This window comes from Homalodisca vitripennis, chromosome 3, assembly GCF_021130785.1.
Source record: "Homalodisca vitripennis isolate AUS2020 chromosome 3, UT_GWSS_2.1, whole genome shotgun sequence".
NCBI classification, from domain to species: Eukaryota; Metazoa; Arthropoda; class Insecta; order Hemiptera; family Cicadellidae; genus Homalodisca; species Homalodisca vitripennis.
Window position 1 is genome coordinate 27,546,936 of NC_060209.1, and position 27,157 is coordinate 27,574,092.

The 27,157-nt window shown below is 34.0% G+C and overlaps 1 protein-coding gene across 1 annotated transcript in view; it reads left to right on the plus strand.

The window, feature by feature from the left end:
* Window positions 1-26,836, plus strand: part of LOC124356713 (HIV Tat-specific factor 1 homolog) — a 157,301-nt gene extending 130,465 nt beyond the window's left edge. Inside the window, exons 6-9 of the mRNA XM_046807887.1 lie at window positions 15,069-15,241; window positions 16,953-17,139; window positions 21,535-21,671; window positions 26,479-26,836. Of these exons, the coding sequence (XP_046663843.1) occupies window positions 15,069-15,241; window positions 16,953-17,139; window positions 21,535-21,671; window positions 26,479-26,740 (759 nt within the window). The 3' untranslated portion in view covers window positions 26,741-26,836. The remainder of the gene's footprint in view (window positions 1-15,068; window positions 15,242-16,952; window positions 17,140-21,534; window positions 21,672-26,478) is intronic.
* Window positions 26,837-27,157: the final 321 nt, after the last annotated feature.

Here is a 27,157-nt window from a genome sequence, read left to right on the forward strand (position 1 = left end):
GTTAGGTTTGTGCAATACGCCTGAAGGTGCTGGGCTGGCATATTGCGTTCAGAAATTGAAATTAGAAGTTTTCAATTATTTATAAAATGGCTGAAATTTGTAGGCCATTTTACAAAATAAAAAAAACTTCCTTAGCTGTTTCGTAAACTGCATTACATTTTACAACGTTCAAAAACTTTTACTAAAAGTGAAGCTGCTCTTAACAAGAACGATTTAAAATTTGCATATGACGTGTCTTCAAACTATTGAGGTTACGTTATGAGTTTGGTGTGTGTAACGATGTCTTGTGTTACCTGATACCTGTGCTGTTTTGTGTATGAAGAGCTTTCTCAAGCTATAGCTTAATAATTTATATTCACAATTAGTATTATATAATCTCTTAAATTTAGGAAATGTATTTTGTACTAATTATGTACGATACTTAGACGCATATTTTTAAAATTATGTGTCTGATTTAAGTGATAAAGATTGTTTTGTAAAGGAAAAACGTTTTTTAAATTATTCGATTTACGTTTAGTAATTTACATTTATAAACGTTTTTGAAAAATATTCGAGTCTATGTTTTAGTAATTTACATTTACAATGATGTTTTTACATCCAAACCACAGCCATACCTATTGTACGAACGTTGACTGGGTTAAGGATTATTAGATAAGTTATCCATTTTCTTGTTACACATCCCGGAGCTCGGGGGCAAACAAAAATATCCTGCCAATGCAAGAACGTCAAAATGAAACTGAAAAAATCAATGAACATAACATGTAATAAAACATGTTTTAAGCTAAACATAGGACCTAAATATGTCGTAGTTGTTAAAATAAAAGACAAGTAGTTTCTTAGCTGCTAAAAAATTAAATATATTGCTGAAAAGGTTAGGATGAAAAAGAAATAAAATATTAATGTACAAAGATAACAACGTTAAAAATTACTACTTGTAGTAAACTACGTAATATGAATACCTTGAACTGATGAATTCAATTGAATAAATAAACCACGCAATGAATAAATACAACAATAATCAATAGATCGAAGAAAAAATTATTAAAACCGTGTCTCTTCAAAATAAGACTAAAGAAAATAACACTAGGAACTTACTGTAATCCAAGATAGAAGCACAAAACAATACCTTGCACACAAATATTTTCCAATAAGGATCATTGGTACTTACAAAATATTCAATGAAAAGGACTTAATACTTCTCCAAAAAAGTTATAAGCACAATTTCTTCCTAAAACTTGAAAAAGTATATTATAAGAATTTGTATATAATGTTTCAATTGGATTGTAAATAAAAAATGAAGATACTAAAACTTTATTAAAAAATTCTATGCAAAACAATTTAAATAAAGACCTACAAGAAAACAAAACAACTTAAACATACTAAAAGTGTAAAAATTTAAATAATAAATGCGGCAATTTTACAGCGTTAGGCAAAGGACACACTGATGTTTTTGACACGTGATGAAAATTGGACTAAGGTGTTATTTATAAATAAAAACAATGTCAGAAAAATAATTAGGATAGGCAACAATGTACTCCTAAAACTAATTCACATAAAACCGAATGAGTACTAAAACAATACTCATCTTAACTAAACACCTGTACAAAGGAAAAAATTGTCTGAAAAAAGAGTTTAAAATATCGTATGCATTCCTTTGCGTAGTGAATGCATTTAAATCACTACGACTTAATAACTCAAAATTCAAACCATTGTCAATTCAACTATCTGCTGGCTTCTGTAAACGTTAATAACAGCATTAATTATTTATTACTGATACTTTTGATCGTCGTTGAAATATCTAACTTTAGGGTACTGTACAGATTCTTTGTACATGATGAATGGTTTGTATAATGAGTGTGGAGTAAGTTCATTGTGTAAGCAAAGAGACTGCTACAATTTGTTATTACTACTTTGATCAAAGAAGTAAGGAGCAAACATTTACGTGGTTTTTGGACAACTTACATGTTGATCTGATCGCATTGACTTGCATTTGGTTAGATCTCATCTGAGTTTCGATGCTCTCTTGAGTAAGGAATTTCGCCCCCTAGGCACCAGTCTGTCATTGTTTAGGAGTGACCGGGAAACGGCAGAGGAGAATCGGTCACTTCTCACCTCTAATTCGACCGACACCCGGGCCTCTAGGTAGCAGAGCGAGTGTTGTGTAAGGTAACAATAACTCATAGTGAGTTTGTTCACTGTGAAACGGTTTTGCTCCCCGACCTCTGGGCTCCGCCCCACTGGCCACTAAATTACCAAGAATAAGTTATCGCTACTGTTTCGCTGCTTAGATCATGTGTACCTCAAGGACTCGTAACCCCCATATTGTTGCAACCTATAGGGTTTCGGTTGGAGCTTAGTAGAATGATACCAGTCAGGGAGAGGCTCGGAACATTGTTCTAAGATCATCGCTGAACCAGGAGCGTTAGCGGACATCTCTCCGAGCAGGTGAGGGTGAGAATGACCAGTGATGATACAGCTTTTCTTTGGCCTGGTTGCAGAGGTATACATAGATTGGAACGGGTTTACAGCTTCTGTCTGGGTCTGGTTGAAGAGTGTACATAGATTGGAACCATGTTACAGCTTCTGTCTGGGTCTGGTTGCAGAGGTATACATAGATTGGAACGATGTTACAGCTTCTGTCTGGGTCTGGTTGAAGAGGTGTACAGAGATTGGAATTTTACACAGTTATCTTCAATGGTTTCAGGGTTGCTTAGGAGATACCTCGGTACCGCCTTCTTGAAGGTTTGGTGGAATGACTCGAGGTTGGGTACGGAGTGATCATGTACAGTATGACAAGTATGATTCTGAATCAGGAATATAAGATTTATAACATTTAAGAATTTGGTATGCCTTGAACAGTTTAAGAGAACCTGTGTGGTTGACTACAGAATTGTTCTCAGCCATTGATGCGTGAACACTTGAGTAGAAACAACTGCACATGTTGGTTCCGGCTCACGCATACGTCACCGCCACCACGGTTGTTTGTTGGAACAGCTTTGTTTGGATATAGTAAACCCCACGGTCTGTTGATCGGACCACCACGCGTGTGCTCTGTGCACTGCCGTACGAGATACAACTTCACGGTCGACCGGTCTCGGTTCGTTTACAATTTTATTGACCAAACCGATGATATTAGAGGCTACGGCGGCGCGCGGCATGGCGCGCATTGCTGCCCGCCCTTCCCGCGCATTATCCCGCCGAATGTTGCGTGACCTATCCACCTTAATCACAGTGGAAACGGATTTGATTATAGCCACTTTCAAAGCTGATGGCCAATATTGAATCCTGACTACGGTGTTTTGCGCAGAGGGACGCGGACGCTGTTAAATAATTGAATCGAATTTGACATAACGGTTTCTTGATTCCACTTTCGATTATCACAGGCCTAAGTGTTTATGGTGGCTTGTTTAAAAAAATGGAACATTGAAATGTTACGAAAACTTAAAATATACTACGGATGATGTTCAGAATATTCATAAGTCTTACGTTACAGTTGACTTCGACAGTTCGGATTTCGCAGAGAACGTGTTTTCCTGAAAGCCCCGTTATAATCACTGTAATGAATACTCGTATATTGTCTTAAGGGACGTACAGGTATGAAACATTATCTTTCATTAGGCAATGACTATTCCAAATTAATGTTATGAATAATATTTATATGGTTACATGAATTTTTAAAGTATAGAATCTAAAAACATTCACATTTTGACTACCGAACGGCGCACTGGTTAACATTTGGAACATTGGATAGTTAAAAATTAATGGACCATTGACCTTTAGATAGCGGAGGCATCGTTACTTCGGAGTCGACATTAGTTGATTTATCACAGCCTAAGTAACTAATCCAACTATTATATAATATAATGTCCAGTCATTATTTATAAACAGGTAGTGATTTTCGTTACAGTGATTATTAATCCACTATTTGTTACTTTATCCAGTTATTATACATATTATCTGACTAAAGTTGGTCAAAGTGATTAATCAATGCTATGACTTTACCCAGTCATGTTAGGTTATGTTACGTTACGGTAGGTTATTTTAAGTGTTAGGTTAGGTTATGTTATAAGTTAGTTTAGGTTCATTTCGTTAGCTTAAGTTAGGTCAGGTTAGGTCACCTAAAAAGGCGGGTTTCCAAGTTACTTCTCTCACTATCCTTAAATTATTAATTACTTTGATCAGTTTGATTAATTAGAGCTATTCTTCATGTCTTGTCATAATGATTATGTTGTAGGCGTATTATTAATTTAGCCAAATTGCTTTATATTTTATGTATAATGACCGGTTAAATTCATTATTAATTTATCACTTTGACTTCTAAATTTGATCACTATGCATAATAAATAACCAGACATTACACTTAAAGACTTATTAATTACAATGACTGTAACATATACATAGATGTGCAGCGTTTCACTTTTGACCTATCAAACCAAATGCACGTACACAAACATATGCACATATTTATTGTTATTTTATATTGAAAAGTCAAGTTCATAGTGTACTTTACTGATCGGATCAAGCTTACTGTTCAGAAACTGCCTGCGTCGTGTTTTATTAGTGCCGTTGTTTAAAGGAACATGCCTGATCCTAATCTCGACTACCATATTGTACACAGAGCTATAAAACGTTGTCACGAAGACAGGATTGGGAGTACCGTGGATATATATTAAGTAATTGAGCCGGGAAATATCCGATTTATCGTAATGAAATCTGAGGAGACCTTGGGGTATGTACGTGCAGGCATGTCCCCCCCCCCCGCCTCCCGCCGCACACAGATACACGACTTTTGATCCCGAGACAGAGACAAGTCATTGATAGAGAAGGGCAACCCTAGATCAATCGTCTGATCAAATTGATCTCTGTTTATTCGCCCCGCCCATCTTTCGTTGTAGTAGGCTGTTGTTTTAATTGATCTCTGTGTCGTAGCAGTGATTCAAATTGTGTTGATTTTAAACGCTTACTTCTATTTTTAACGGGGGATTTTGATACATTTTCGTCATACAGTTTGACTTAATTAATTGAGATGTGTAACAGATAAACTAACTCAACGCCTAGATGAGCCTGAAATTTCCATCTGGCTTCCAAAATACTATTGGTTTGTGAATCCTTTCAGCAAATCGGACCTAGTAGCTTTGTGAAAGCATCTGGTTAGTTTGATGATTATTGTTAACCTTTATACTAGTAAAACACAATCGGTAATGACTACGCAGGGCATCAGTAGTCATTCTTCACACCGATTAACTCACTCAGGTTGTAGATTATAATCTATAACAATATATAGAATTTCAGCCGTGAAAGAAAAATTTGTAGTGTATCGATAAAAACTAAATTGGTTTGAGTAATTGTATATGCATCTTTTATGAAACAAAAGCGCCGTTTAAGCTTAACATACTTTATTGAACCCTATTGTTAAGAAATAAATACATTATAAATTACATCAATTTACGCGCATTTTAATAGACTTAGTACGTACAGTTCACATAAGTACCAGTTATTACGACCTCGCATTACATATTATTATATCATGAGTTTGGCCCTTAGAAAAGTCCTATTGCAAGAAACATCAAATTAAAGAACTCAGAATTTGATAAACCTCAATAACTCATAATGTCAAGATTAAAATTACCAAAATTCAGTTACAAAGTCGAGTTTTTCCTTGGGAATGTAGGAAACGTGAAAGTTTCATGACATTATAAAAATATAGTCAATTATAAAAACAAGTACAACATGAAGTTTATGGAGTGAGAAAATTGTCTTGTCAGGTATAGAGGCAGGCGAGAGGTCAGCAGTAAGGAAGAAGTTGGATATGTAGTGTGGGGGAAGTAATAGTCAGGAATGATTGAGTGCTTATAACTCGATAACGATCAGCGATAACGATCAATGCGGGGTGTACTGTGAACGAAGGGTTTAGTTTACGTTCTATGTTATGGTAGTGTCAAACACATTGGTGAATATTCCGGTTTAACAGCTAACTTGGTCTTTCGCAAAATCCTTTAATTAAAATATAGTTTCTTTTCACGTATTGAAGAGACACTTTTTGCTAGGCGAATATTTTGTCATTGCAGATTCCTTCCTACCTTCCTTAGATAACATGGTATATAATAAATAAATCTACTCCCTGATGCGCCCGTCTCACTTCTTTCATTGTCGAGAATTCACCACTTTCAAACAAACACCTTTTCATTCAATATGGCGCGTGATACTGTTCTTCCATCATGGAGATATATTTTCTTCTCCACTATTCGTCGCTTCCCTCGCCTTAGAGTTGGCTCGATCTTGGAATATTTTCACTATTGATCTTTCTGCATAACAGTTGGACAAGAACTGCGAAGGATACTTCGCTTCCAAACTTGGCTTCCCACTTTCTGGGAAGTAATTAATTTTTTCTGCTAGGTGATATATATATGTTATATTTTAACAGTGTTTCAATTCTGTGCTTTCTTGGGAGCTCATTTCGTACATACCGCATATAGTTTTAGAGCGGGGAGGGGGGGGTTCTTGTGTGCCGGATGTCATGATCACAAAGATGAAAAAAATTCCGGAAATTGTGTAATGATTGTGATTGCAGTAAGTAGATTACTATATAGTGTATCTAAAATTAAAATAAATGATTAGTTCACGTCTTATTGTTTGACAAAATAACTATTATCAAACAAACGAACGATCGACCAAAAATGTGGATATTTATATCTTTTTCATGTATCTGCGGCTTCGAATTGAAATCCAGGAATAAGGTAGAAGCGACTTTGACCAACAAGTATGCTATGCAGGTAGCCATGCCCAGCGATCGGAATTCGGTGTTGGCGGCACGATGGTCAAGACACGTGAGCGTGGCTCGCTGACCTCTGATATAGCAATGTGTCATTGAATATTTCATAATTTAAATTTTACGTCATATGTTGTTTTCAAAATATTAATTGTACCAAGAGATCATTTTTTTACCTTATCACATCAAGTCACCTGATAAGAACTTTCCGCACCATAAACAATTTGTATCTTGTATTTAGCCAACAGAGATCGCAAACAAAAGAACAGAGAATGATTTCCATGGTGAGACAACCACGCTTGCTTAGCCACTTTATTGTGGTGCAGGGTCTGTGCTACTTTACTTACTAAGTTTCAACAATCGAATAAATAAATCACTCTTAATTATGTGATAATAATCTGTTATTCTAATATATTAACATTGTAAATTGTATCGCAATAGTCAACAAATTTCTCAATTTAATAGGTAATCCCCTCATCGAGACATTCACACACATTCAGATTTACAATTATAACCACATACATTCAAAACACATTCGCACTGACTTCAGATCAAGCACTTTCAAATATATCAACGGCTCATGATGAATTCACCAACAGAGTAAAACGCACTGGACACCAACAGGTGTTTGAGACGAATTTTTAAATTTATCTTGGTTATCAGGATTGTTTATACTTTCAGGGAGTCTTTATTGATTAGTCAGACAACAACTTGTTAAGGTAGGTGTTGAGATAACGTCAGTGTATGTTGGTGAGTTCTACAATTGTCCCTGCCTCTGGTTTCATATTGATGACGTCACCGTCACGAATCAAAGTGCATCTTAAGCTGCAGTACACGATCACCTCAAAAACATAGAGGCAAGGCAAAGTCAGCAATCCCAACTTCATGAAATCTTCCCCACACGACTCTCTATAATGCATGTTGAGTGTGATAGAAATATTTTCGAAATATGGATGATTTTAATTCGTGATAATTAAGTGCAGACTAGACCAAGAGGTTCTTGTCTTCGTCACGTGACTATTATTAGTTTTGTTGGCTATCAGAGTAAGTGGAAAATGGAAGCATCCTTTGGTCGATCTTAGATAATAAGGGTACACAACTGATATACCGGTACATTAATTCTGCACAATATGACTAGAAATAGTACTCGTCTCCCGCAGTCAAGATGAAGCCATGAAGTATCAGTGAATGTATGAATGAACCCCTGATGTTCTGTTGAGCATCATTGCTGGACGTGTGGATGTTCGCTCACCGCTCGCTAGACGTTGTAGACACCTCAGCCGTAATTATAGTATTTACCGCCTGATTGCTCTGTCCACTAACGTTCCAACACAATAATTTAAGAAGCTATTACTGTAGGTTGGAAGGTTCTGCAGAGATGGACTGTTATGTTTCCTGTTGCCCTTTGAACTCTCCATCGACTTGAACGGTACATTCATGTGTACTGTGGATATGCGCTCACCGCTCGCTAGACGTTGTAGACACCTCCAGCCGTAATTATAGTATTTACCGCCTGATTGCTCTTTCCACTAACGTTCCAACACAATAATTTAAGAAGCTATTACTGTAGGTTGGAAGGTTCTGCAGAGATGGACTGTTATGTTTCCTGTTGCCCTTTGAACTCATCTTCGACTTGAACGGTACATTCATGTGTACTGTAAAGCCTGCTTGCAGACAGTTAATTTCGTCAACAAAAACCAAAATGAGAATATTTATTGATATTTTCATGCAAGATTCAAAATTCATACGTGTTGTTGCCATCATATGGTTGCAATTCTCTAAATTATTTCAATTTGACTGTATATTAATATATTATAAGTAACAAAATAGTAATAGACTAGCGAATGTTTAGTAAATAAACCAATTATTAATTTATAATATACTAAAAATCTCTTGGTCCATTTTGGGATTTATTTGATTCCATGGTCTTTGACGCTGTTTAGAGATTTTTAACAAAATATTGTACTTTTGTCTGTACATGTATATTCAGAAGTCAGAAATCCTTTATTCGGTTATATACAATATCTTGACATGCAAAAATAACCCAGACACAAAAAATTGCGTGTGTGGGCATTATTATTGGGAGTGCCGATGGCCGAGCGATCTAAGTCGTTGGACTTTGGGTCTGAATTAGAGATAACGCAGGTTCGAATCTTGTCTGTGACCTTTACAGTTTTTATCAGCAAAATCGACCTTGTACTGTATCGACATTCCCCTTTATTCTGTTTAATAAGAGCCTCGCACAGGCCAGTGGCCCATGAGAACGGACAGAATAAGGTTTAAAAAGGGGATCGGCCTCTCCTTTTTACTAAAAAAAAAAAAAAAATACCGTATAATTTAACTATTTTTCATTTTATGTCTGCCTACTTCCAAAGTGAAGTCCTTTAGTCCTTTTATTGTATATTGCAGCTTCCACATCACATACCATTATCTATAGTATTCCTTATACAACAACCAATACATCTAAATAGATTCTCCCTATCCTACATATTCAAATCAATATTATTTATCTGGCAGTAAAAATAATATAATATAGGCTATGTATGAATGGAAAAATTCAGTAATTTGCAAGTACTAAATGCAATTTATCTCAGTTCTATTACAATTTCTATTGAAATTAGTCTGATTTGTTTTCAGAACCAAAAATCAGTTTCGAATTTGCAATTCGGGCAACCTTTTTACTGCCTTATTCCAATCAAAGGTTTGGAGTATTGTGACGTGTATTACAAAAGTAAATTTAACATTCAAGTGAAGCTATTTACAGAATGTGTCCAGCTTGCTTTCTATTAAAATCCAGCACTACTAAAACTTAATTGGCAGAGCGTCGTGCGTTTTATCACGAACTTGGAATTTCATCTATACAGGCCTACACAAAATTAAGTCACTGTATTATTGTGTTCTAGCATTCAGTGCTTTGTAACCTGTATTTCACTCATCTTTGAAGTGTATTCCACCGGTTGAAGTGATAACTGGTTTTACGTAACCTGTGAAGGTGTGGAGGAGACTGACGACAGTGTAGATAAGCCGGGCCGCGGCCCTAGGCTCCAGCACGGACCTAGGAGGTGAAAGTCACGAGGTGTGGACTCCGCGAGTTAGGCGCATTATTAATAGTTGTGTAGGGCACAAGGTTAATAATGTTGTCCGACATGGGACCCCCCCAGTCTACTGTCTGGCCGCTGCTTATTGATTGATCATGCTCGTTCGATTGAATTTGATTCATTTTACGTTTATTTTTATAGGTTTGTACGTATAATAATTGCAGAATAGTTTAAAGCTTTTCAAGGTAACTCATGTTCAGTTTTTATTCAAACGTGGATTTCAAGGGATACCAGACAGAGGACGTGTTTGCCTATTGTTAGAGAATTTCACATTATGACATTGCCTTGTACGTATATTTTTTATTGTATAATGAAAGTTAAATGAATATCAAATCAGAGGAAATGCACACAATTATAATACAAGAAACTTATATAAGCTTGACTTACCACCAATTAGGCTAGAACAAACGAAGAAAAGCCACATTTGTATGGAAATAAAACTGTTTAATACATTGCCTGAAGGAGCTTGATTAGTAAGTATTAAATGGTTTAAGTCTGTAATTAATAGCTAGTTAAAGGAGAAAGCATTTTATTGTGTCAATGAATACATTTCCTGTGATACTAGTGATATAAAAATTTAGACATGTCCCATTCTTTCTTTGTTTTTAATCTCTTGTTATTGTCATTTGTTGTTGTTTATAGTGGTTTTGTTGTTAATTATTTGTTAATTTATTATTCCTGTTAAATATTTAACTTTATTAATATTTTAAACTTTAGAGTGGTTTTATGAAATAACTGTAATTGTTACTGATAAGTATTTTTACGAAGTCAATTGCATATATGTGCTATGTTTAAAGACGAATAAAGATCTTGAATCTTAGCTAGTAAAACAATTGCTAGTTGAGCAAAATGTAACAGTTTTTTTAAAGGGTTTGCTGTCCGACATTGAACCCCCCTAGTCTACTGTCTGGCCGACTCCTTATTGATTGATCGTCTGGTTGGATTGAATTTGATTCATTTTACGTTTATTTTTATAAGTTGGTACGATTGCGGAATAGTTTTAAGCTTTTCAAGATAACTCATATTCATTCAAACAGTGGAGAATAACGCACCAGCGTGGGGGTCTTATCTCAGGACGAAATAAGGGGTATCATTGTCAATCAAAGAATTCACCATTTAAATGTTAGTGGATTCTTCACATTTTATTTTAGGTTCCTTAGCACTTAGTGTTTATAAACAACTAGACAAATTGTTCGATCTACAGATGACTCGGTAATTAGTAACAATGCCTTGGAGCTTCCATGGAGCTAAATGAAGCTACATTGTTAAGAGTTTACACATATAAACATACCAAACGTCCATTAAGGTTGTTATGGCAGTGTATTGTAGGGTTTCATATATTTTGAGTCTAAAATAGAAACCTCTGTTTAAATTTTTGTGTCAAATATTGGGAAAAACACTATGATTACTTAAAAAATTTATAAAGTTGATAGTAACCTACTTTAGAATTAACTTTTGCCCAATCTTAATATGTTTAAAAATATTTATATGATGAGATTAGAAAACGATAGAGACCATTTTGCAACTAAATACATTTATCCATACGCATGATTAGGATGATGACTCGGACATTATTTGGAGTTGATTTAGTCTACAACAGGCCAACAATACTACGAATGTTGAGTTAAGCTGCAGTTCACTTCCGCTTAGTGCAGCGTCTGAAATCTGACTCTGTCTCAGACTTGACTCCTGAAATATGAAGTCAGCGTCGTCTGAAGGGATCCGAAAACGTCGGAGACGCAGAAGCTGAAAGCGAACTATTTACAGCGTTTCGACATCAGTGACATCTAGACTACAAAACAATTTAATCTAGACGAAGAGGTGTTCTCATCCTCTCATCAGGTGCACAATTGAGTGCACTGCGGTGTTCTAAATCTAGACTAGATTCTAAATCACGGTGGAATGTGAAATGAAGTTGAATTCGATTAGTATTGAATCAACCGTTCCCTTCACTATGGTTATGTTACGTGTAGAAAACGGGGTTGCTCCTCCGTTTAGACAAGTATTATAAGTGGTAAAGTTCCTATTAAAAATATTCCCTTATGAAAGATTCCTGGTTTGAATTTGATAGCTTTAGCGGCGATCATCAATTTCGTTAGAAACGATATATTTTAAATACGCTCATGTAAACAACTAGTACACTATTGAACTAGTATATTATTCACAGAACAAGCAAAAAACTATCCCAAATTTTAGGAAACCCTAAAGACAAAATTTCAAATTATAATAAATCAGGAATTTATAAAATTGGATTCGATGACTGTGATAAAATTTATATTGAACAAACAAAGAGAACAATAAAACACGATTTAAAGAGAGCATTTATCACACATAAAATATGGAAGAGTTGAAAAAAAAAAAAAAAAAAACTGTTGTAGCCAAGGTCTTCATTGAATCAGGACACAAAACATCGATTACAAAATAATGTAAAATTAATAAAAGAAGTAATAAAACCAATGAACTTAAATGCTTGGGAAACACTAAACATAAACAGAAATAAAGAAAAACTCATAAACAATGAAGAAAGCTCTATTGAAAATTCTTCTCAAGTTATTCAAAAATTAAACTGTAGTCATATCTAATTTTTCATCTGGAAATATTTCCAAAATTATTGTATCTGCATATTTTCACCATATGGTATTTTAATATTAATTATAATAAAAATTATGCAAATATTTATTTGTGGAGTCGCCTGATGATGAAACATTTGTAATAAAAATAATATAAATATTTATTTGTGGAGTCGCCTGATGATGAAACCTTTGGTTTCAAAAGCCCTCGTCCAAAAAATAAATCATTTGGAAAAGTATTGTTTTTTTTCTACATTTAGTACTATTTAGTATACTATTAATTATGTACGTAATCAATGAAATAAAGTGGTAGAATTGTGAGTTAGTGGCAATTTGTGATTACAAGTTTTACGTAGTGCCCGTGCACTGTAGCCGCAACTATGATGCGTAGCAGAGTGAGAGTAGCGTTTATTTTGTGAAGGCACTTATTAAGATTCCACGCAATGCCAGAAATAAACTTATAACATTTAGCAATGGTAAATAATTGGAAAAATTCACTTAAACGTGTTTTATAATTTTGAAGTAATTATTCACTAAATTTTATTTCAGTAATAATTAACTTGATATGATAGGCTTCTATTTTCACAACTATTGCTATTATGATTAGTTGTCAATGGCAATTTTCAGTCTATGACTGCCTAAATGATGATGGGAATATATAGTTAAACACTCATATGGTTCTATTCATATTCATTGTTTAAGCAGTTTAGAGAACATTTTTATGTGTTGTTATTTCTTACAAGTTTTAACAATGTATGCAATGATAAAAATAACTTCTAATGAATTAAATAAACTAATTAAATGGGCATTAAATTATGAATAAATATCACAGATATCAATTTAATTAGTTGAATATTTGCTAAGTCTGATATGTTAAATAAGCTCAAAAATTCTGTTGCGTTGACCTTAATAATTTGTATGAGTTACTTTTTCATTAATCATAAAAATATTTAGTTATTTTTAATTTTGTTTTATTTTTATTATTGTCGTAATAATAGCTTTATTATTATTTTTATATTTTCCTCTACCTATTCATAATTTATTATGTTTTTAATAAATGCTAGGTAAATATTATATTAACATGTTCCTTAAATTCACATTTTTAAGTTAGAATATTAATATTTTATACCAAGTGAGGATGATTTTTTACTCTTCTGGATTAGTAATAGCGACATTTTACAACATATTTTCATAGAACCAGAGGCAAAACGTAATAACTATTAAAAAATGTACGTAATAAATGTATGGAGGTTGTAACCCTCTGACTGCTGGCCAGCAACTCATTTTGAATCATCGCCTCGGCTTCTATGACATATTATTTTAACCATCAAAAAAGGCTTTATCTGTTGACAAAAATTATATGTGTGTTTGGTTTGCTACGTTGGCCTTTCTCCAGGTGAAGAAGTGCTACATTTGTGTTGTTACTGTCATTATCAGCTGTGAAAACTGCCAACTAAACAGATGCATAGTTTGTTGCACAAAAACTTCATTATCTGTGTAAACAATTAAAATTACTCACTAATTACGTTCGCTTTATTGCGTTTTAAATATTTCGTACTAAGACATGGCAATTATTATTAGAAAATTGTTGTTAATGTGTTGTGTTTTGTTATATTATAGAAGACAATTACTTTTAATTGCTCTTTATACAATTAAGATTAAACATTTACAACATGTATTATACTCATATATCAATGCAAAGGTTAGAGAAAATATTGAATTTACTAAAAAGTTACAAAATAATTTTTTTACTTTCCTTTCTAAGATGTATAAATTTGAGCATCTATCTGAGATACGATATAACATTTGTTGGGTTCCTATGTATAGCAATATTTTTAATTAACCTATCAATAAACCGTTACATTTTGGTCAATTAGAAAATTTTATTAGATGTAGTAGTGTAGTACATATGAACATGTTAAATATTTTTACTCAATGGTTCATATTTTATTTTTTAGATAATAAATTCTGTTTTTTTTGGAATTTCCAAAAAAAATACCACTACTTTTTGCAGTTAGCATGAGTTGTAGTATTTCTTTCTATTTATCTTTAAATTCTATATACTTTGGCAAAAATATATATAATTAGTATCCATTTGCATAAAGCTTATTTATTTTATAGCAGTTTAGAAAACCCCTTGCAAATCAGTCAAAGTGGATTTGTGGTTATAGAAGTTACTATATGGTCAGTTGGACGGAGCGTTAAATAGATGTTTTGATCAGATTAACAATTTCTTTCAAGACTTAAAAAGAACTAAAGCAAACTAAAAAGTTTTGAATATATAGTCTAAAATAATATTTAATAAATTATCCATCCAATTCAATTTGTGTATTCTTTCACAATTGTTTCCACCAGAATGACCGTGTTAAACTCATAATTATAATTACTTATAATAATATTACTGTTATATAATGATTTTTTCTCTAATACATCAGGTCATAGAATTCTGAGTGTTTAAAGTTATTTCTACTGTAAATTACGACTTTTAATGCACATCAATGTATTTGCGCACTTGTCATTACATATATTTTGACTTTGACTCCCGTATTTAAAACTTTTCTATAACAGAGTTGTCCTCCCAATGTCTTCTACTAGTTTAGTAGAACTAAAGCCAAAGGTTTTGTGTTCCAGAAAGAGTCAGTGGATCTGGCGCTGAACCTGCTGGATGGGTATGATGTGAGAGGGCATCGCATCACTGTGGAGAGGGCAAAGTTCACCATGAAGGGAGATGCTTACAATCCCTCACTGAAACCGAAGAAGAAGCGAAAGAAAGACAAAGAGAAGTTGAAGAAAATACAAGAAAAGTAAGTTAATACACTGTTGTATAACTGTTTGAGACTAAATATTTTAAGAGACATTCCTGAGGTAATAATATAAAATTGTGTTTACAATATTACTTGATTTTTTAAAACAGGGAAAGAAAAATATCTTAAAATTAGTTACCTAAGATTTTCAGAAAATTTTATATTCTTCATTATAATATGAAGAAGCTATACCAAAATTCAATACTGCTTACAAACATTTTTTCCTCTAACTGAACACTTAAAAGTAACACCAAATTCTGAAAAAAATATTAAAATACTTTTTAGTTTCCTTGTTGGATCTGAAATTTTATTTATTTATTCAGTTTAGAAGAAAGATTATTGACAGTATTGTCATCATTATATCCACCTCCTTGTATTGAAATAAATGAAGAAAAAGTAGAACACCAATTATCAGTGAAATATCTGGGACTTGTCTTCATCATCCTACATGATGTCCCAGTTTGCAAAATATCACCATATTCAGTTATTAAAACTATATATTTTGGTGTGGTAGAGTCCCGGTTGCATTTTGGACTTCTTGTTTGGGGCTTGCTTGGCACTTCAGTACTTGCTAAAAAGGGTTTTCGTTTTAAAGAAACTAATTGTGCGTGTTGGGGCTGGCATATCTCGCAGAAGTTCATGTAGAAATGCATTTAAAGAGCACAGCATTTTGACTTTAACATCGTTGTATATCTACGAGACCATCATCTATACCAGGTTTCATTGTGCAAATGTAGTAGATGGAGCCGCTATACATGACCACAACACGCGAGCCCAAGTAGACCTGCGACAAACCCAACATCGCTCAGCTCAGGCGGGTAGACAGCCTCAAAACTTAGGGGCTAGGTTTTTTTTTGGAAACTCCTCAGTCATTTAAAAAATATAACAGAAAATAAAAAAAAAAACAACTAAAAGAATACCTATTAGAAGGTTGTTTTATTCGGTTGGGGTAATTATAGCCTAAACTCTATTGGATTAATCATTTTGAATTGTTTCATTTTCTGTCTGTTGTTTTGTATTGTATTTAATGTAAGTTTAATTTCTTATTGTTTTTGACTTTCATACAAATATATTATTTTTATATTCTAAGTTACAATAATGTACTACTGATGTTTGTCATACATGTAATACATGTGTACGACAGTTAAAAGATTGATATTGAAATTGAAATAGTAGTCGCATTCAATTCTGGGAAGAAACATGTGTACTTGTGTAACCATCTAGAACTTGTTTTGAAATTTTTTTACCTCAGTATGTGTTAGAGTATTGTGAAAATATTTTGTAGGCTGTATTTTTAATCGATTTACATCAAAAGGATTGCACTCCTTCCTTTATAAACAGTTAGCTTGCCAAGCGCTGAAATCAGATTAAGTAAAAGAGGTTTTAAGAACTTTACAAATAGTAGCTGCAGTATTTTAACAATTGGTTATGTGAGGTGTTAGTACAAAGATAATTTAACATAATTTTCCAATTTTTAACCTTACCATATCTATAATAATATAATTTTTATATCTTTTAAAGCCTTAATGATTTTTTTACGCTTTTAGGCTTTAAAATTTCTCTGGTAAGTAACAGAGCAATAATTGTAACATATACTTTTACCAAAACATCCCATACTAGAGAAAGATTGATATTAAAAATATCACTCTCTTAATCATCATTAATCAAGTAAATAATGGTATCATCAATATTGTCTCATTGTGTGGCGCAGACTGTTTGATTGGCGTCCAGACAAGATGCGAGGAGAACGCTCCAAGCACGAGAAGATTGTCATCGTCAAAAACCTGTTTGACCCGACAATGTTCAACAAGGACGTGAAGCTGATCCTCGAGTACCAGCAGGACCTGCGTGATGAGTGTCTCAAGTGTGGAGGGGTCAAGAAGGTCGTCATTTATGATGTAAGTAATAAAATGAAACATCAATAATTTGTTAATGCTGATACTTTACTGGTCTGAAGCAAATAAATCTCAGGGACAATTTGCATCCTCAGTCTGGGAATGTGGAACTGAGGGTCCTGACTAATGTCACATTGAGTGATTTCACTTCAGAAAACAAGATTCATAGTCAAACATGTTGGGTCTCCCATTGTCATGGTACAGCCTCAGTCTGCGAATGTGGAACTGAGGGACCTGTCTAATGTCACACTGAGTTATATCACTTCAGTTAACGAGTTTCTTAGTCAAACATCTTGGGTCTCTCAATGTCAAGATGCAGCCTCAGTCTGGGAATGTGGAACTGAGGGTCCTGTCTAATGTCACACTGAGTTATATCACTTCAGTTAACGAGTTTCTTAGTCAAACATCTTGGGTCTCTCAATGTCAAGATGCAGCCTCAGTCTGGGAATGTGGAACTGAGGGTCCTGTCTAATGTCACACTGAGTTATATCACTTCAGTTAACGAGTTTCTTAGACAAACATTTTGGGTCTCTCAATGTCAAGATGCAGCCTCAGTCTGGGAATGTGGAACTGAGGGTCCTGACTAATGTCACACTGAGTTATATCACTTTAGTTAACGAGTTTCTTAGTCAAACATTTTGGGTCTCTCAATGTCAAGATGCAGCCTCAGTCTGGGAATGTGGAAATGAGGGTCCTGACTAATGTCACACTGAGTTATATCACTTTAGTTAACGAGTTTCTTAGTCAAACATCTTGGGTCTCTCAATGTCAAGATGCAGCCTCAGTCTGGGAATGTGGAACTGAGGGTCCTGACTAATGTCACACTGAGTTATATCACTTTAGTTAACGAGTTTCTTAGTCAAACATTTTGGGTCTCTCAATGTCAAGATGCAGCCTCAGTCTGGGAATGTGGAACTGAGGGTCCTGACATACAGTTTTGTAATTTGAATAATTAAAATTTATGTTCCTAAGACTTCTGGAGCTGGGCAAGCTGATGCATGTAACTAATTAGAAAATTAATTATTAACCACAAGTAATAAGCTGCTAACAAAAAAATTGTCTCGGTGTTGAAGACACCATCTTAAATATTTTTAAAGACCCTAACGGCATTACTAATTTTCTTTAGCACCAAATAAAATTGCTGATCAAAATTATAGCTTCTTTTACCCTGTATTTTCCATGCCATAGGTTCTTTAGTGTGCCCTAACTATTAATACACACCCAGTTATACAATTTGAGCCAAAATAATTTAGCATTATATTTTTTTAATACACACTACAATACAATCAATAGATATATAAGAAACTTCAAGTATATTTCCAGAAAAGTATATTCTTTTATTACATAAACATCAGATGTCTCTGTCTGTTTCTTTTTTGTAAATTTTAACCCAGTTCATTTTCTTCCCTGAGATCTGTTAATGTTGATTTTCTTGTGGTAAAAACCTGGCTGTTGTGAACTATTATGTGCGAAACATTTGATATAATAAAAACAGCGTTAAACTTTAAGTACCTTTTAGCTTTTATTTTTAGTCTTTTGAATCATAGGAGGTGTCTTTAAAGAAGTGGAATAAATTGAAGCATTTATTAATATTTTTATATTTTTATTATAAAGTGACTAGCTGATTATTTAAATTATAAGTACAAAATAGTTTGAGATTTTATTTCTGGAGAACCAAAACATCCGGAACGCCTTGCTAATTATATTTTAAATGCAAGATGCACGCAAAAAAAAAAAAAAAAAAATACAACACGTGGTTATTTTATTACACGATTAATGATATTTATAAATTTTAAATACAACATCTCTCTACTTATGTGGTTTTCCATGCGTTAGATAAATCTATCTTGATATTCAGTACCACAACAGCAATTACATTTTTAAATCTCCTCATAAAGTTAGACAGTATTGGTAATCAAAGTAAACTAAACAATGTAATCAAACAAATATTTTATATCGCAACAAGTACGATAACTATTATTAATTTATGAAATACTTAACATCTTTAAATCACCATATACAGTACAATATCAAAAGCTAAAACATAATTAAATATGAATAAAGTAAATTTAAAATGGTAAAATATACTGTTATGTTTAAAGATGTTCATTTCATAAAATACACACAATTTTAAGGATTAATATCCACTATCAACCCCAAACTACTGTACCACTAAAATCCCACTAAATAATCTAGTACAGGACTGGTTGAATCTTTAAATGTTGCATTAACTGTAAGGTAGATTAGAATTGGAACACATAGCAGCCTAGCTGTTCTGTTTAACAGATCCAGAATCCCTGGACCTCCTTGGCATGTTTAGTAAACTGTTTCGACAGAACATGGAGTTCTGAATTACCAAGAGAGCAGTTCCAGGTCCGTTCTGATTCTACAATGTCACAATGGAATTAGTTCCAGTTCTTTTGGCACATCTCTATTTAAATAAATAGATAATACAGCAACTAGATTATTGGTAATACTGTTATGTTGTTTATCACTGTAAGTAATATTTCTCACTTTTAAAAAACTAGAAGCATTTTGGAATTTAAAAATAATATATTTCCTCTGATTGATACTGCATTCCAGTACTTTTTAAACATTGCCAATAATTGATCATGTTTAAAAACATCGTTTTGTCAACAAAATAACTTCTGCAAGGAAAAGTGTACTATTTATAGCACATTACCCAATAGGCCAATAAGCAAAATTGTATAGTATATTGAAAGTTTGATTCAGAAATTGTAAGAATTGAATTTTAATCTATTGAAAATGAAATTTAAACCATGATAAGGACCAAATGATTTATCCAATTGTTTTATAGAATTTTACAATTAACTAAATTTTAAATGTTATTTGTTAGCTTTTTTTTTACTTTACTCAAAATAATACTTTTCCTTATAAAGTAAAATTATCTCAAAAGTAGTATTAATAATTTTAAATAAAAAAATTTTTACCAGTTACAACCTTTTTATATAACTAAAACAAGAAAGATTATGAATATCAAATTACAATACAGAATACAGTGTTTAATATGAAAGGCGTCAAATTCTTGGTAATATGGGGTCCATTATAGTTTCAGGATATCAATAAAAAGAATTTGTTTAAAAAAAGCAAGTTGATCTATAATATTATCTCAACTACTAAAACATGGTTATTATATTAATTTCTTACAGCACTTCTCTAAGATTTCCTGAGGCTCTTTGTACTTGCACCAATAATACTTTATATTAGTACAAATTTAAAATTCAGCCAATTAATCTCATACAGTACCAAAGTATTATTATAAAGTTGAACCCCGATAAGACACATTTCAAGGGCCACAGAAAAAAAATTAGTCTTAATGAGGTATTCTTAATAAAGAGGTTCGTTTTATCGAGGTTTGATACTGCAGTTATTCTTTTTATAGAGGTTTCTCCTCCCTTCGAGATAACTTCTATAAAACGATGATTTTTGTGGCCAACCTCTTAATACATTGTTAACGGAAATGAAGATATTTTTCAATGTAGGCCTAGATTTAAAAAGGACTGCAACAGTTTAAAAAAAATACTGTATCTGTGTATGTATTAAATCACTGGTACATATGGTTTTAGAAACTTATAAATAACAAATCAATATTTCATAAAATATATAAAATTGCAATCAGTTGTTTTTTTTTTTTATTTGATCCAAAGTGAAATCTAACTCACCAATATTTTGTGGAATATAATTAGACGAAATTGTTCACTACACTTTCATTCAAACAATTTTTCTCCATGTAAAAACAATTTAGTACATCAACAGCTTCTCTTGCATCTTTTGTTGACAGTTCAGGTCGATCACTATTCGCCCCTGCATCCTCCTCATCATCTTCAGCTGCTTAATCTTCTTGAGGATTTGTGGGTTGAATAGAAGCCATTCTGTTAAATCTCCACATACTGCTAAATCATCTTTGAAGTAAAAAATTCTTCAAACTCTATTCCTGGTTCCGGTACCTCGCTATCTTTGCTTCAGTCCCGAAGAGGGATGGGTGGGGAGCATCAGCTGCGATTTCATATCGAGACATGCATTTGTCTGACTGTTTTGAAAACTATGTACAATAGAATCGAGAGCATAACATATTTGTCCTATAGAGGTCGTGTTCGTCTTGTAGAGTTTCTGTGCTAAGATTATTCAATGTATAGAGATTAATTAGTCTTAGCCAAAATCACAAAAAAATCCGTCTTATGGAGGTTTTTTATCTAATTACTACGTTGTATAGAGGTGTTTTTAGCATTGAGTGTTATGAAAGTTTCAAGGGGATTTGAAAAAAAAATTCATCTTAACAAGGATTTGGACCGAGGTTCTTACTAGGTCTTAGGTTTGACTGTATTGTGTAGAAGAGTGGATTTGTGTAAATTGTCTGATCTAAATGTACATTTTCAGAGACATCCTGAAGGAGTTGCTCAGATCAACTTCAAGGAGATAGAGGCAGCTGATGCATGTGTCCAACTACTGAATGGTCGCTGGTTTGGCCAGAGAAAAATAACTGCGGAGACTTGGGATGGCAAGACCAAATACAAGTAAGTGAAGTGTTTCGTAATAGTAGTTTCAAGTAGTGTAATTAAGACTTTTAGTATATGTTCACGAGAAGAAAGATTTAAATTAGTAAAGTAATTATTATGCCAGTGTAACTCATGATGTACATTTTCCTTGGCTGCTCTACAGGTTCCAAGGCAAGTGATTAATTATCATTGTTCTGTTGTTTAAGTAGAAGTTGAAAGGATGCTGTGCTCATTATTTGGATGAATTTCCATTGATGTCTTCTTTTATTTATTTCCCTTTTTTTGTAATTTTACCTACAAAAAGTAACATTGAGGGACAAAAAAGAAAATTGATGGAAAGAGGCAAGGGTTGGGTGCTCATTAACCAAGTTGATTCCCATATTAGGGATATATGGCTGAACTACTGCCCCCGACCTGCTCTGGTACTTGTCTAATTTATATATTAGGTTCATTAATGTTCCTCAGTTTTAAAACGTATGTCGGAGCAAAGCTGTGGAACGCTCTCCCACTAGAACTGAAGAGGAGAGACCGACTGCAGTTTGGACACAAACTAAAACTCTGGCTTCAAGACCATCCATTCTACACAATAAATGAATTTTTAAACAGAACTTTCTAACCTGCTGTAACAAAAGAAAATCTGACGACTGTACTGTTCTCTAAGAATATGTTCAATAAAGAATATTTATTTATTATTTATGACTTGCAAAAAAAAAAGCGATTCCAACCTCCCTAAGCCATCTTTGTAAGACAAACTAATTTCAACCATATGCTCAAAGACAATGAAATTATGTGTGAAGTAATTGTGCCCTGGGATAAATTCTATTGGGCTTTCATGATTTCATTGTATTTTTAAAATACATTTTGTCTGCCTCCCTTAAGTAATGGTTCTTAACTTTGAACTGGTTCTACATGTGAATTAAATACAAAATGGTTTAGTTTTGTTTGTATTGTCTTTCGATTACAGCAATGAACAATTTTAATACATACAAATGCTACTTTGTTTGGTTCTTAATTATATTCCATCTAGATACACACTTAAGTAGCGGACTGAAAAAACAGCCTTGATATTGGAGAGCTATCCGTTTTGACCATAGTTTATGAATAGAAAATAAGAATTGTGACAAACATTCATTGTGTAAAATGGAATCTTCTGTCATTATACATAAGCTGAATTATGTACTAAGAAAATTTAAAATAGACTGGTCATTTGGTTTCATCATTGAGATAAATTAGTCTATCAGGGTCTCCAGAGTGCGGAAAATGCGGAAAGTGCGGGACTTGTATCTAAATTTACTAGGGTAGACCGGGGGAATCGCGCCACCTTAAGGGAAATTGAATTTTCATGCAAAATTTTGTTAGGATTAATGTAAATTGTATAACCATAGCATACTACAGTAAATTAATCTATCTTTTAGTGATTTTTTAAATTGGAAATCTTTAATAGAAACTAAATAAAATCGTTTTTTTCCAAAAGCTTGCACAGTGGCGGAATTACCCCGATACCTGGGGTTATTCCGCCACACCACTGGGGTTATGCGCACCACACACCACCAAAGCACATCAATCATCTATGAGCAATAGAATAGGATGTAACAAAGCACAACGTACAGTAGTAAATTTATATTTTAATTGAATGAAGAAATTAATTAAGAAGTTTAAAAATATCACACGTGTAGTAAATGGCTATTACTTAGTCTCTGCATTAGTTTTACTATTCTTAACAAATTAACACATGTAGTAAAATCACTATTAGTTAAGTCTATGTCGTACTATTCATTAAAAAAACATGTTTAGGCCTATTAAATAGCTATTACGCCTAATTATTCTCTATCGTTCTAATCTGAGCAAAAATCACATGAGTAGTTTTCTGGGGAATCGTAACCACTGCACTCTGAGTGTGCCCATTTCCCACATATTACACACCGGTACCACATTTCAGAAGTAGGACCATACTCTCCACACACTAAACAGTATTCAACGTCATCGCCAACAAATCAAAAGTATTGTCGTCTTCATTATCGTCACAAAATTTTGTTTAACTGAACATCTTCCTCTGAAGAAGAGTCAAAGTCTATTTGACGTCTACAGGTGCCACGTTTTGCGTTAGTTTTCCTTCCAGGTTTTCTTGTCCCTTCTTTCTTAATACGTGGTCTCTTTTTAGGCGAAAGACCTATGTCTAACTTGCTTGTCAATAGTTTTGCTGCTGCCCTTTTGGCAGAATTAAATTTTTTCAAATCTTTCTGTTTCCTTTTTTCTAAAGCTTCTTCTAGAGGTTGCTTTCATTGGAGTTGATGTCAAGATTGATGACTGGCCTTTCCGCCTAGAATTTCCCTTTATCTGGTCAGCTGCAAAAAGCCGGGAGTGGTGAAAACTTATTTATAACTGCTGTAATATTTCCACTGCAGTTAGAGGTTGATTCTAAAGTGATTTTCTTTGACATTTCCGATGGTCCTCGCAGCCCTATGTAACCATCCTGCTTATTGATAGCAAACTGTTGGCTCTTCAGATACTTGGTTTTGGTCTATATTAGATTCGTTGTTCACAGGAGTCTGAGATAGATTGTTGTTAAGCTTGGTTTTTGAGATTCTTCTTCAAGATTTTCCTCGCCATCTGGGTCCTCAATGACAGGTGCTCTTAAACGCCGTTCAGACACGAAATCTTCTTCTTTAAACTTGTCTCGATTTACTGGATGAATACCTGTGCTTTCAAAGCCTGATATGGCTTTTTCTATGGTCGCCACATTCATATAAGCTTGGTTGAAAATGTGAGCAATGTCGTAGGGTGTGATTTTCTGATAAACATTAGCCCTCATAAACTTGTCACACTCCTTATTGAAAGCGCTTTTCAGCGGAGCATAAAATGACACATCTAGTGGCTGGATCTTGTGTGATGTGTGAGGAGTTATCGACAGAATGTGAATGTGATTCTTGCGGCAGAATGTGTAGCTGTCCAAGGAAATATGGCTCCCATGGTTGTCCAGAACCAAGAGAACCGGTTCGTCTTCAGTTGGCTTGCAAACGATTTAAAATGTTGCAACCAGTCCAAAAACAGATCCTCATTAGAACCAGCCGTTGTGAGAACAACCATAAATCGAACCGGGTGGTCCACCGCGTTCAAGAAGAGGCGGTCATTCTTTTCCGTGGAAAAATAAACATTGGGGGTACATACTGGCGAGATGCACTGAAGGTACAGACTACGGTGACGTTTCGTCCTCTTTCCCAACTAGTTACTCCACCAACTTGTTTCTGGCCCTTTTTGGTGCTAGAATGTGGCCAGGCTTCTGAACGGATGAAAATCCCAGTTTCGTCCATGTTGAAGACTCGACTGGCTGGAAATTTGTGTTTGTCTATTAGATTTTCGAGGTTCTTAAAAAATAAGTCTACTTCCGGTTTGTTGAACCCTATTACTCGTAGCAGATGGTTTTCCGCAAACTGATCTGAGGATTTCTTTTCCGAAATCCTGCAACCCAATCCTCACCAGCCCATCTGGGTTTCCTTATTAAAGTTGTGGCTAATTTTTAGCTCTTCTGCCACAGAAAACGCCAACCGTCGCAAGTCTGTTATGGTTATCCCCGTAGAACATGTTAGCAAAATCGATTACTCTGGCTGTTAACCTCATTTTCCTGCTCTTTGTTAAACACAGGTTTTCTTCCCATACAAGGCTCGCACGTTTTTTTCTGATTTTAGTCTGTCCCGTAACGTTGACCTTGGAATGGCAAACTGTACAGCTACACTTTTTACTGATTTTCCCTCTGAAACCAGCCGGACAGCTTGTTTTAACGTTTTCTTCAGTCCATTTAGCCTTTTTCAGTTATTCTTTCCGGATACGTGGCATCTAGAAAGAAAACAAATAAGTTGTAGGGCCAATATAAGAAATTTTGATTTTACGGGTTATGCCGCCACCCACACAAGGATGGCGGCACAACCCCGGAAGTGATGTGGCGGCATTACCCCAGTAAGACAAAATGGCGTAGATTGCTTGTTTAAGGGAAGGTAGATAGTCTAACTTCCCAACTAACAACGTGAAAACATGGCCAAATAGTTTCTCTTTTCAACTAGATATAACTGATTTATCTAACTTAAGGATAACAGTCACTTACCTCTTAGTTTCAAAAAGACTCAAAATTAGATGACTCTCACTAAAAACCGTATTTGTTATTATTACGTTACACCAACACACCGCACGGCCATAAGCGTCTGTACTAGAGTTCAACACTCACAGCCCCCCTCCACACACAACCACTGGTGAGATACAAGGGGTGGCGGCATTGCACAGTGTGGCGCGATTCCCCCCGGTCTCCCCTATGTATGAGAAAAATGCAGGATATGTACAGGAATTTCAGCAACTTTGTAAAAAGTTAAAAATAAACAAATGACGTCTAACACTGATTTTTGAGATCAAGTTCATGGATATTGGACAGCACTGTCTTCGTGAAAGAGAGGGTAAAGGGTTGTGAGGTGAGTTGACAGTTCAAGGCCACTCGCCACCAGAGAAAGTGCCATGGCATTGTGCAGGCCTGCGGGCTGATCAGTTTAGTCCGTCTATGTCTATAATAGTCTAGTTTGTGGTGGTTTATAGTAGTCGGTGATTGCCATAATTTGTTATTGGGTTAGAAAGAAATATACTTATGTGTTTCTTTTACTACTATAAATAGCTCTTCTATTTCAATTTATGAAGTATAATATATTTGGTATTTGGTATTTTTGCTGATTAAAAAATCTTGTGTTAATCATAGTTGAAATTGTAGTAAGCAGATATACATGTTGTAATGCTTAAAATTGATCTATTGATGCAATCCTAATCTGTAATGTAATTTTGTTTTCAGAATGTCGGAGACCGATGAACAGATTAAAGCTAGACTGCAGAAGTGGGAAAAGTTTCTGGAGTCAGGTGAATCTGCAAGGGAGGAGCAAGAAAAAAAGGAAGCAGAGAAAAGGCCTGATACTAAGTCAGTAAGTGAAGAAGAAAGTGTGAACAAAGAAGAAACAAAAGTAGTCTCAAGTGACAGGGACAAGGTGATGAGGGACTCTGATGAAGACACGAGAAGTAGTGTTGGGAGTGATTATGATACGGATGATGATAAATAAAGACAGTAATTTAAGAAAGATTGTATTTTTAAGTCATTTTAAATAATGTTTATAAAATGCAATATAAATTATTAAACTTGAAGTTTTAAAAACTAATTTTCAAGTTTGAATCAATCCAAAATCTCATACTATTGTTTTAAGGTTGCCCCACTGACACTTGTAGTCACTGGATTATTAAAAAAATGTCATAAGTTATGAGACCCCACACATCATGTTTGATGTATAATCAATGATAAAGCTGGGAAAATGTTATGCCATTATTTTTATCATAAAATTATGTGAGATATATTTTAAAGACATAATAATTCCTCATTCAATAGTTTTTTAGATAAAAAAAATTTTCTCAGTTTGGAAAAAATCGTATTTTATTACTTTTTTATTGTTTAAATATTTAAAACGTATAGACTTAACAAAAGA